General features: G+C 41.3%; 1 protein-coding gene across 1 annotated transcript; it reads left to right on the forward strand.

The window, feature by feature from the left end:
• The first annotated feature begins 250 nt into the window (after positions 1–250).
• LOC116679363 (deoxyribonuclease-2-like) lies at positions 251–3,368 on the forward strand. The gene is made up of 5 exons (XM_032509030.1): positions 251–458; positions 547–729; positions 1,305–1,364; positions 1,951–1,998; positions 2,241–3,368. The coding sequence occupies exons 1-5, from the start codon at positions 305–307 to the stop codon at positions 2,675–2,677; spliced, it is 882 nt and encodes a 293-aa protein (XP_032364921.1). The 5' UTR covers positions 251–304; the 3' UTR covers positions 2,678–3,368.
• The last annotated feature ends 8,991 nt before the right edge of the window (positions 3,369–12,359 follow it).

Below are 12,359 nucleotides of genomic sequence, written 5' to 3' on the forward strand. Positions count from 1 at the left end.
TTGGGTCCCAGAGCAATAACTTCAGTTTTATCTGAGTTTAACATTAGAAAATTACAAGTCATCCAGGTTTTAATATCCTGAAGGCACATTTGAAGTTTAGCTAACTGATTAGTTTCATCCGGCTTGATCGATAGATATAACTGAGTATCATCTGCATAACAATGACATTTTCTGGAGTGTTTCCGGGTAATATTGCCTAAAGGAAGCATATATAAAGTGAACAGGATTCACACAAAATCACACATTAAGACTTTAAAAACAACCACCAGCCAATAGTTCTCTGTCTGATGTTCCAGGACTTGTGATGATGGATAAAACCAGGACAGGAGTCTGGCTCCTACACAGCACCCCACGGTTCCCTTTCAAAAGAGATAATAACTTCTACCCATCCACTGGAGAAGCGAAGGCTCAGACCTTCATCTGTGTAACATTCAAGTACGCCGAGTTCCAAAAGATAGGTAATGTTCTCAGTTCCATCTTCATATTTATGGTCTTACTGGTGGATTTGAACATGATGTTAATGTTGTCTTCTTGTATTATTTGAAGGTGATCATCTGCTGGACATCGCAGCGTTCCCGTTTGATAGTCATGTTCCAGCTGACTTCCACGATCAGCTTAAAAAGGCTGCAATAAAAGAATGGAACGACAGAAAACCAGGGCAGAAAATCCAGGATCTGAAATCAGATGCAGGAACACAGTTTCGTAGCATTGCTAAGAAGCTGTATAAACGTAAGATGTCTGCATGTTGGCTCGGATCAGAGGACCTAACTTAGTGAAGACAAGTTACAAAAATAAGAGAAAATCAGATGTGATGAGAACTGGTTGAGAGAAGCTTTACTGTAGGTTTCCATCAGCATGTTTATCATAATGATTCATTATCATTACAGCCTGGGACTTGTTGGAACTGGTTAGATAAAAGTCCAGTTTATAGTTTCAGTTTGGCCGGATGGATCAGTTGGTGGATCAGGCGCCCATGTGAAGGGGTTTGGTCCTTGGCGCAGTAGCCCGGGGTTTGAGTCCGACCAGCGGCCCTTTGTTCCCCTCTCTTTCATTTATCAGCTGTCCTGTCAATAAAAGGACCCCAAAAAAATTATCTTTAAAAATAAAAGTCCAAATTTAAATGTGTGTAGCTGCTGAAGATCTCTGACTTCATGCTTCAGTATCTTCAGAAAGGAAACCTCCCAGAGGTTGTGGGACTGTGAGCCTCAGTCTATTTGTCTCTAACTGCAGGGACATCATGGGCTGTAGAAGAAATACCGATGAACCCAGACGTCAAAACTAACTGATTTGGGTTTTTCTTTCAGTAGAACCTACTGGAGGAGGAAAATCAAGGCGTCGAAGAGCCCCCCCCACAGCCAAAGGTGGTGAGTAAAAACACGAATGACATGCTGTACATACCATGTATGATGTACTATGTATGATGTACTATGTATGATTTACCATGTATGATGTACTATGTATGATGTACTATGTATGATTTACCATGTATGATGTACCATGTATGATGTACTATGTATGATGTACCATGTATGATGTACTATGTATGATGTACTATGTATGATGTACTATGTATGATTTACCATGTATGATGTACTATGTATGATTTACCATGTATGATGTACTATGTATGAAGGTAAATATGGTGTCAAATGTGAGATCTTGTAGATCAAACATTGGAACGTATGTTAACATTTGCTCCTGTAAAGAAGTTCCCTTTATCATTTTTTAAGATTTTGCACCATATTTACATTCATACCAATAAACACCTGTCTCAGATGTGAAGATTACACAAGCTGATAATTCTACGTTGGATTTTTCAGTATCAGTATAAAAAATAATGAAAGCAGGTAAAGCTGGAAGCAAAGGGAAAAAATGTAATGAAATACCAATAAAGACCTGTCTCCGATGTGAAGAGAACAGAAACTAATAATAATTTGTTTTGTTTTTCAGGACCTTCTGCAGCTAAGCTGAAGGCACTTAACGACCCAAACCGATTTGGTAACTAAACGCTGTTCTCAGTCAATAAAAGGGCTTGAAAACTCAACATTTTCATATATATATATATATATATATATATATATATATATATATATATATATATATATATATATATATCTGTGTATATAGACTGTATATTGTGTTAGCTTGAGTGTGCAGGTCCTCCAGTATTCTGAGTTCCATCAGTGAGCTGTGAGCGTGAAGGTGTCTGGAACATGACTCGTATGCTGCTGTTCCTACAGAAGGAGATCTTTACCTCACCATCGCAAAGACCTACGACACCGACGTGAGGGTCCAGACCTGGGGCTGCCAGAGTGGCCGTGATGGTTCCTACTGCGAGAAAAATCAACGGCATGTGATCAAAGTTACAGAAGTAAAAGCTGATCTGGGTGGCGGGGAGGTCCAGTGGAAGACTACAGTGGACCATTCCAAGTGGTGTATCTCTGAGACCAAGGATCTGATCTGCATCGCTGATGTGAACAGAGGACTCAAACAGTACGAACGGCCGGGGGGGGCGCTGTGCTTTATCCATAAAGAGGCAAGTCTACTATTTCAAGGTGTCATTGCTATATCTGAGGAGTGCCCAAGTTCACCCTCGGGCGCTGGATCTAAGCATCCCCATTCCCCTGACCCCAACCCCAACCCTGACTGTACCGCTGAGCCTATGGAAGATGAGTGATAGCGTACATTAACTATGCTGGTTACACACACAGGGACAAACACTATGCTGGTTACACACTAAGGGACACACACTATGCTGGTTACACACACAGGGACAAACACTATGCTGGTTACACACACAGGGACACACACTATGCTGGTTACACACACAGGGACACACACTATGCTGGTTACACACCCAGGGACAAACACTATGCTGGTTACACACCCAGGGACAAACACTATGCTGGTTACACACCCAGGGACAAACACTATGCTGGTTACACACACAGGGACACACACTATGCTGGTTACACACACAGGGACACACACTATGCTGGTTACACACACAGGGACACACACTATGCTGGTTACACACACAGGGACACACACTATGCTGGTTACACACACAGGGACACACACTATGCTGGTTACACACACAGGGACACACACTATGCTGGTTACACACTAAGGGACACACACTATGCTGGTTACACACACAGGGACACACATTTTATCTTTAATATATAATAATTTACATTTTAACTATAAAACAAAAAGTGTGTAAAAACATTAGAAACAATTGACGAAAAAAGCTTTTATTTTGAAAAGAGACATAAGAAATGTGTATTTGTGTAATTTGAAAGTAGGTATCTGAAATATTGATCATCTGAATGTATTTGTCAATACATTTATTAATAAAATGAATCGAAGCCATTATGATTTTACTCGTTTGTTTTCTATTTGGGTCTAGATTTAAATCTGCTTAATGAGACATTTTACTGGTTTTACAATTGATTGATTGATTGATATCTTTATTTTGAACATGCAAGAGAAAGTATATACAAAAAAATAATAATAATAAAAAGAAATAATAAAACAATGTTTAAAAACATTGGAGAGAAAACAACAAACCAGGTTCCTTCTTTCCTGAGTTGACCTCTGTCACCTGGAGCAGGAAGAATAAAACTGATGGACTCCTCCAGGCACGGCGTCATGGGGGGGCCTGACGGGCCTAGGCCCACCCACTTTTCAACAGGCCCACCCACAAATTTTCATTAAAAAAAATAATACTAATATATTTTTATGATTCTGAATTATTAAAAAATGAAAAATTATCTCATAATTTGTGCTAAAACAGGCTAAATCTTACATAGTTTTTAACTTAATTTAAAAAAAAGTTGTTCGTCTATTAAGTGACAGTGATCTGCGCAAAATGTCAAAACATATATATATATACAATATTACCGTAGTTACAGCTGTTAAATGTGCGCTCTAGAAAGCTCCGTGGTTACTGGGTTAGCGTTAGCATATTACCGTAGTTACAGCTGTTAAATGTGCGCACTAGAAAGCTCCGTGGTTACTGGGTTAGCGTTAGCGTATTACCGTAGTTACAGCTGTTAAATGTGCGCACTAGAAAGCTCCGTGGTTACTGGGTTTAGCGTTAGCATATTACCGTAGTTACAGCTGTTAAATGTGCGCACTAGAAAGCTCCGTGAGTATTGTACGGCAATGGGAATGGATGGAGTAATGGGTACATATAAACTTGGGTGACCAGACGTCCCCGGTTTCCGGGGACAGTCCCCGATTTTGGCTACCTGTCCCCGGCTGGATCTGTCCCCGGAAATGTCCCCGGTTTTCATTGTGACTGAAAGACCCGAAATTGGAATGAAAGAAAGAAAAATCTGACAAAACGTAGCAGATAATAGCACACCCAACACGCAGACTCAAGACAGCCAGAGCCCGCGGTGCTCAGAGATGTTTTAGAAGCCGTGTTTTACGATGCTAAAATCACTGATTATTTACATGGAGTCTGGTGCGTTTAGCAAACGCAATTTCGCGGACTTTTATGTTTTAAAAAGGATCTTAATCTTTAACAGAAAGGTCGACCTCCTTGGAAATCCTTTCATAATGTTGTCAGACTCTTAGAATATTAATCTGAGTCTGTTAGCAGCAAACAAGCACTTTTATGAACGTAAATACAAGCTGGACAATTATCTTGTTAACTGCCATTGTAGCTTGTTTCTGCCGACTGCAGCGATCTCGTTTAATACTGCATCACTGTCAAAGGAAAATATGTCCTCAGTAGTTTTTATTGTATCTGATTCTCAAGGAGCTGTTGCAGAAACAAGCCTTGAGCAGTAAAGTAAAAGCTGTCAGATAAATGTAGTTCAGTAAACATTACAACATTATGAAATATTGAGACTTTCTATCTTGAAATATTAGGACTTTCTATCTTGAAATATTAGGACTTTCTATCTTGAAATATTGAGACTTTCTATCTTGAAATATTAGGACTTTCTATCTTGAAATATTAAGACTTTCTATCTTGAAATATTAAGACTTTCTATCTTGAATATTGAGACTTTCTATCTTGAAATATTAAGACTTTCTATCTTGAAGTATAAGGATGGATTTTTATCTTGAAATATTAGGACTATTAGGACTTTATATTTGAAATATTGAGACTTTCTATCTTGAAATATTAGGACTTTCTATCTTGAAATATTAAGACTTTCTATCTTGAAATATTAGGACTTTCTATCTTGAAATATTGGGACTTTCTATCTTGAAATATTAAGACTTTCTATCTTGAAATATTAAGACTTCTATCTTGAAATATTAGGACTTTCTATCTTGAAATATTGAGACTTTCTATCTTGAAATATTAAGACTTTCTATCTTGAAGTATAAGGATGGATTTTTTATCTTGAAATATTAGGACTATTAGGACTTTATATTTGAAATATTAAGACTTTCTATCTTGAAATATTAGACTTTCTATCTTGAAATATTAAGACTTTCTATCTTGAAATATTAAGACTTTCTATCTTGAAATATTAGGACTTTCTATCTTGAGGTGTAGTGGAGTGGAGTATGAAGTAGCAGCAGGCGGGGGTCTAGGATCAGACCTGGGGGGAGGGGGGGGGGGCTCAGCCCCTAATAAGAACAGCTCTAGGTCTAGTGTCCCCGTTTTAAGTTTTACAAAAATAAAAACATGACTTGTTTTGGAGGTAAATACGCTTCTGAGCTGAAAATGTCCCCGGATTTTGTCTGAGAAATCTGGTCCCCTTAATATAAACCCAACTGATGGTAACAAAACAAACAGGTGTCACACACACACACACACTAGTATATCAGAGTACTTCAAGTCTTTGAAAGTCAGTGTTGAGTCCCAGAAGGTTCTGGTAGCGCATCGCACCCGGTGGCGTGCCAGCGTCCTTACCCCCGCCAGGATCTGGATCCCCTGGCCGCGGGAGCGCGCATGCACACAGAGCGGACTTTGTATTCAACCCTTTATGGAACAAATAGCGACGTGGAGGACTGGGCAGGGTTTCCATAGTAACATGGCTCTCAGTTATCTACGTTAATACCTGTATGTGTCTGTTACATTAAGGCCACGTGTGAATTGTTTATAGCGTCGTTTACTATTCTGGACTGATAGACATGTCCTCCCTGTCCTCTAACGGGATTTCTGTTTTAATTTAGTTTAATATGGCTCTTCAATTAAACTTTATTCACCTGTTTACCATGAGTTACATAGGAGGTACTCAACATATCAGACCGTTCTTCACCTGATATTGTGTCTGTCCTGTCATCATGTGTGTTATTTTGTGTGTGTCTGTCCTGTCATCATGTGTGTTATTTTGTGTGTGTCTGTCCTGTCATCATGTGTGTTATTTTGTGTGTGTGTCCTGTCATCATGTGTGTTATTTTGTGTGTGTGTCCTGTTATCATGTGTGTTATTTTGTGTGTGTGTCCTGTCATCATGTGTGTTATTTTGTGTGTGTCCTGTCATCATGTGTGTTATTTTGTGTGTGTGTCCTGTCATCATGTGTGTTATTTTGTGTGTGTGTCCTGTCATCATGTGTGTTATTTTGTGTGTCTGTCCTGTCATCATGTGTGTTATTTTGTGTGTGTGTCCTGTCATCATGTGTGTTATTTTGTGTGTGTGTCCTGTCATCATGTGTGTTATTTTGTGTGTGTGTCCTGTCATCATGTGTGTTATTTTGTGTGTGTGTCCTGTCATCATGTGTGTTATTTTGTGTGTGTGTCCTGTCATCATGTGTGTTATTTTGTGTGTCAATAAACAACTTCGGGGGGGGGATGGGTACCCCCTGTGTAACTTTTGCTAGTAAACAGCAGACCTCTCCAAATTATGTCAGGTTGTTTATTGGGACCTGGTTAACACACAAAATAACACACATGATGACAGGACACACACACAAAATAACACACATGATAACAGGACACACACACAAAATAACACACATGATGACAGGACAGACACACAAAATAACACACATGATGACAGGACAGACACACAAAATAACACACATGATGACAGGACACACACACAAAATAACACACATGATGACAGGACACACACACAAAATAACACACATGATGACAGGACACACACACAAAATAACACACATGATGACAGGACACACACACAAAATAACACACATGATGACAGGACAGACACACAAAATAACACACATGACAGGTTAGACACACAAAATAACACACATGATGACAGGACAGACACACAAAATAACACACATGATGACAGGACACACACAATATCAGGTGAAGAACGGTCTGATATGTTGAGTACCTCCTATGTAACTCATGGTAAACAGGTGAATAAAGTTTAATTGAAAAGCCATATTAAACTAAATTAAAACAGAAATCCCGTTAGAGGACAGGGAGGACATGTCTATCAGTCCAGAATAGTAAACAACGCTATAAACAATTCACACGTGGCCTTAATGTAACAGACAAATACACGTATTAACGTAGATAACTGAGAGCCATGTTACTATGGAAACCCTGCCGAGTCTTCCACATCGCTATTTGTTCCATAAAGGGTTAAATTCAAAGGGCAGGCTGGGGACTGGGTGTGTTAGCAGAGTCTGTCCAGAGGAAGGGATTCATACTGTCCGGGTTGTTTAGAATAAGGTTCTATCAAGGTAAATACTCAGCATGGTCAGCACCACCTCCACCCACTGGTCTCATACTGGAGAAGAAGGTCCAGAGGATCAGAGTGACTCTGGACTGGAACAGAGGAGAGCTGTTGTTCTCTGATGCTGATACTAACCTAGACATAAACACCTTGACACACACTTTCACTGAGAAGATGTTTCCATTCATTTTCACCGGGGATCAAGTCCCACTGAAGATTCTTCCAGTGAAGGTGTGACAGTGGAGCAGTTAGTTGGAGACATTTGGATTTTGAATACGTGTGGTCCTCCATGTTTCCTTCTTCTAACTTTGCCGGGGCCGGGAAGCAACAATACCCGTTAGCATTAGCAGCAGCTGTGATTTGATCATGTGACAGACAAAATGTGAAAGGTGGCGCAGTACATGCTGTATGTCCCTCACCGGCCACCGTAGTTCAAGATAGCGCATGAATATGGAGCGTCTACCCCAGTTGATGAGAATGGAAATGTAAAGTTTTAATTGATGGTGGTGGTAATAATTAATAAAAAAAGGACCAGTTTGGGAATGGGCAACACTGATTATGATAATAAAGCCGTTACACACTGGGCCTTTACAGTTATGTTAAAATCAAGGTTTACATTCTTTTTGTATTTGTAATACAGAAAATGATTGTTTGTTATAGCGTTTCATTCAGTTTCCATCAGTTCAGTTGTGCTAATGTTGGTGATTTAAATAACATTAATGCTGACTGTCCATTCATTCCTGTTTCTCAACAACATAATAAAACATTAACTTTTCTTGTTCGGCATATTCTGTTTTTCAGCGTAATGCTTCAAGTCTGACTGCTTCTGGGAAAAATACAATAATGCTAAAATGTGGCAACAGCCTCCAGTTTATCCAACAGTACCATGCCATGCTAATGACTACTTGTTTGATGTGTTGCATGTATCTGTTTGACTGGACCAATGGAGCTGGTAATATTTTACATATGGTGAATATTAAACCAGATTTAATCCTTTATTTCTCAAAAGGTGGAACAGAATGGCTGAATGTCTGCTAACGCTTTGTAATTCTTCCTTAGTGAACGTGTAATTACAGTACAGTGTGTACTAATACACAGATGTAGGTACGAGGAAACAAGATGGGCAGTTAGGAAAATAATATAACAATCTGGGAACGTGTATTGGGATTGGGAACCAAAACCTTGTACTGTGGTATTTTTAACAACCAGGTTCTTATATGAATATGTTGGGGTGCAGTGTGGGGAATGATGGGCGTCGTTTTAGAGAAGTCATATTCATCTCCTTATGATCCGATACGTAAACCTCACCAAAAACAAACATTTCTCACATTGTAGTCTGGAACAACGGACCTTAGAAGAGGTTGTTGTGGTCTAGGTGAGTTTGGTGCGCCTTGAACGGTCCACATGGCAGCTATAGGTGGGCCAGTCATGGACCATCTTTGACTTCCCTAGTGAGCATCAGAGATGAGAAGTAACTAAGTACAAATACTTCGTTACTGTACTCAAGTAGATTTTTTATTTTTAGATTTGACATCTGAATTAAAAAAAAAGAAACCAGTCTAGCACTGATAGAAAGACTTTGGAGCCATTTTGTCATCAAGGCCCAGTAAAAAAGGAAAAAATACAAAACATATTGTAGACCGTGGAGCATGAAAACTAGACTCTGATGAACATAGCGTTTAGTGACTTCTTTGTTTTGTTAAACCAGTCTGTAATGGTCAGTATCATCTCTGCTATGGTGTGCTGGGTAAGTAGCATCATGATGGAAAAGGTTTGTGTGTGTCTCTGTGTGTCTCCGTGTGTCTCTGTGTCTCTGTGTGTGTCTCTGTGTCTCTGTGTGTGTCTCTGTGTCTCTGTGTGTGTCTCTGTGTCTCTGTGTGTGTCTCTGTGTCTCTGTGTGTCTCCGTGTGTCTCTGTGTCTCTGTGTGTGTCTCTGTGTCTCTGTGTGTGTCTCCGTGTCTCTGTGTGTGTATCTGTTTGAAACTGGCACATGCCCAGTCTGACCGGTCGGTGCAGGTTAAAGAATTTTTTTTATTTGTTCTGATTCTCTGAACTGATTCCTGATTAAATCTGTCTCCTGATTAAATCTGTCTCCTGATTAAATCTGTCAGAGCTGCAGAGGAATGAAGCTACGGTTGAACAGCAACACCTTCAATAGAATATGTCATCAGGTGATGTTATCTAAGATGGAAAAGGTTAAAGGAAGTTTCACCAACACTACCAGTCATCTTTCTGTTTTAGCTGTTTTTAAAAAGCTTTTAGAGACGTTCTATCCTCTGAAATCAAGATGAGCGATCAGCTGAGCACAGAACAACACACGGCGTGACCCAAACATTTGATTACGTTCTTCTGAACAGAGCGTGACCTTTCTCTGGGAGGTCAGAGACCATTATCAAGATCTGAAACTCAGAAGTGTGACGGACATCAGCTGCTCCTCTCGTTTGGCGGGTTTAACGATGAGACGTGCACGCACAGATTGCCTTTATGGTTTCTGCTTATTTCATCCTGTTTTCTTTCCCTTCCCTGGTTCCCTCCCTGGTCTGGTGTTGATGGTCTGGGGTTGTTGGTCTGGTGTTGTTGGTCTGGTGTTGATGGTCTGGTGGTATTGGTCTGGTGTTGATGGTCTGGGGTTGTTGGTCTGGTGTTGATGGTCCGGTGTTGTTGGTCTGGTGTTGATGGTCTGGTGGTGTTGGTCTGGTGGTGTTGGTCTGGTGTTGATGGTCTGGTGTTGATGGTCTGGTGGTGTTGGTCTGGTGGTGTTGGTCTGGTGGTGTTGGTCTGGTGTTGATGGTCTGGTGTTGTTGGTCTGGTGGTGTTGGTCTGGTGGTGTTGGTCTGGTGGTGTTGGTCTGGTGTTGATGGTCTGGTGTTGTTGGTCTGGTGTTGATGGTCTGGGGTTGTTGGTCTGGTGTTGATGGTCCCGTGTTGTTGGTCCGGTGTTGATGGTCCGGTGGTGTTGGTCTGGTGGTGTTGGTCTGGTGTTGATGGTCTGGTGTTGTTGGTCTGGTGTTGATGGTCTGGTGGTGTTGGTCTGGTGTTGATGGTCTGGTGTTGATGGTCTGGTGGTGTTGGTCTGGTGTTGATGGTCTGGTGGTGTTGGTCTGGTGTTGATGGTCTGGTGTTGTTGGTCTGGTGGTGTTGGTCTGGTGGTGTTGGTCTGGTGGTGTTGGTCTGGTGTTGATGGTCTGGTGTTGTTGGTCTGGTGTTGATGGTCTGGGGTTGTTGGTCTGGTGTTGATGGTCCGGTGTTGTTGGTCCGGTGTTGATGGTCTGGTGGTGTTGGTCTGGTGGTGTTGGTCTGGTGTTGATTGTCTGGTGTTGTTGGTCTGGTGTTGATGGTCTGGTGGTGTTGGTCTGGTGTTGATGGTCTGGTGGTGTTGGTCTGGTGTTGATGGTCTGGTGTTGTTGGTCTGGTGTTGATGGTCTGGTGGTGTTGGTCTGGTGGTGTTGGTCTGGTGTTGATGGTCTGGTGTTGTTGGTCTGGTGTTGATGGTCTGGTGGTGTTGGTCTGGTGTTGATGGTCTGGTGTTGATGGTCTGGTGGTGTTGGTCTGGTGTTGATGGTCTGGTGGTGTTGGTCTGGTGTTGATGGTCTGGTGGTGTTGGTCTGGTGTTGTTGGTCTGGTGTTGATAGTCTGGTGTTGATAGTCTGGTGTTGATGGTCTGGTGGTGTTGGTCTGGTGTTGATGGTCTGGTGTTGATGGTCTGGTGGTGTTGGTCTGGTGTTGATGGTCTGGTGGTGTTGGTCTGGTGTTGATGGTCTGGTGTTGTTGGTCTGGTGTTGATAGTCTGGTGTTGATGGTCTGGTGTTGATGGTCTGGTGGTGTTGGTCTGGTGTTGTTGGTCTGGTGTTGATAGTCTGGTGTTGATAGTCTGGTGTTGATAGTCTGGTGTTGATGGTCTGGTGTTGATGGTCTGGTGGTGTTGGTCTGGTGTTGTTGGTCTGGTGTTGATAGTCTGGTGTTGATGGTCTGGTGTTGATGGTCTGGTGTTGATGGTCTGGTGTTGATGGTCTGGTGTTGATGGTCTGGTGTTGATGGTCTGGTGTTGATAGTCTGGTGTTGATGGTCTGGTGTTGATGGTCTGGTGTTGATGGTCTGGTGTTGATGGTCTGGTGTTGATGATCTGGTGTTGATGGTCTGGTGTTGATGGTCTGGTGTTGATGGTTAGGGTTAGGTTGTCCTGTGTTCCCCCTTTTGTGGCCTTTTAATTCTTCCTGTATTTTTGTGGACTAAATAGTCTTTCGACATAAAAACACATTGAAGGGAAACATTTGGCGTGAAACTGCTGCTGGCTGCAGTCTCCTCTTCATCACCACCTTAGATGATGAGGAGTATTTAACTAGGTGTAGTTAACTGGGGAGTTAGACTTTATCTTTGCAGCTCTGCTCTGAATCTACAGTACAACAAGATACCTTATATTTCTACTAGAACATATTTTTTAATTGGGATTATCTTTGAGGTTTTGTTTTGGAGACAGTGTGTTTGAGATTCTCCATATTTGAGTAATATGTTGATTATTAGTCTAAACTGCGTCTCAGGTGATCAGTAAAGGTTTTATCTGAAGAGAACTCCTCCATTACTCCCCCTCCATTAGACTGATGATTTGAAGTCAAACAGTTTCTGAGAAACATTAAAATCTTAAAAAAGACTTCACTGCCGTCTATAAGGTCCTCTGTCTCTGAGACAGTTTCTGGTAAATCATGTGACCCCAGAGTCTCCTCCCCTGTTCGAAG

Source organism: Etheostoma spectabile, unplaced genomic scaffold, assembly GCF_008692095.1.
Source record: "Etheostoma spectabile isolate EspeVRDwgs_2016 unplaced genomic scaffold, UIUC_Espe_1.0 scaffold00010888, whole genome shotgun sequence".
Lineage (NCBI taxonomy): Eukaryota > Metazoa > Chordata > Actinopteri > Perciformes > Percidae > Etheostoma > Etheostoma spectabile.

Excerpts from the sequence above, each read along its gene's own strand:
- LOC116679363 (XM_032509030.1), top strand. The coding sequence starts at position 305 with ATGATGGATAAAACCAGGACAGGAGTCTGGCTCCTACACAGCACCCCA. Across the intron at positions 459-546 it reads CGCCGAGTTCCAAAAGATAG|GTGATCATCTGCTGGACATC; the intron begins GTAATGTTCTCA and ends TATTATTTGAAG. Across the intron at positions 730-1,304 it reads TGCTAAGAAGCTGTATAAAC|TAGAACCTACTGGAGGAGGA; the intron begins GTAAGATGTCTG and ends TTTTTCTTTCAG.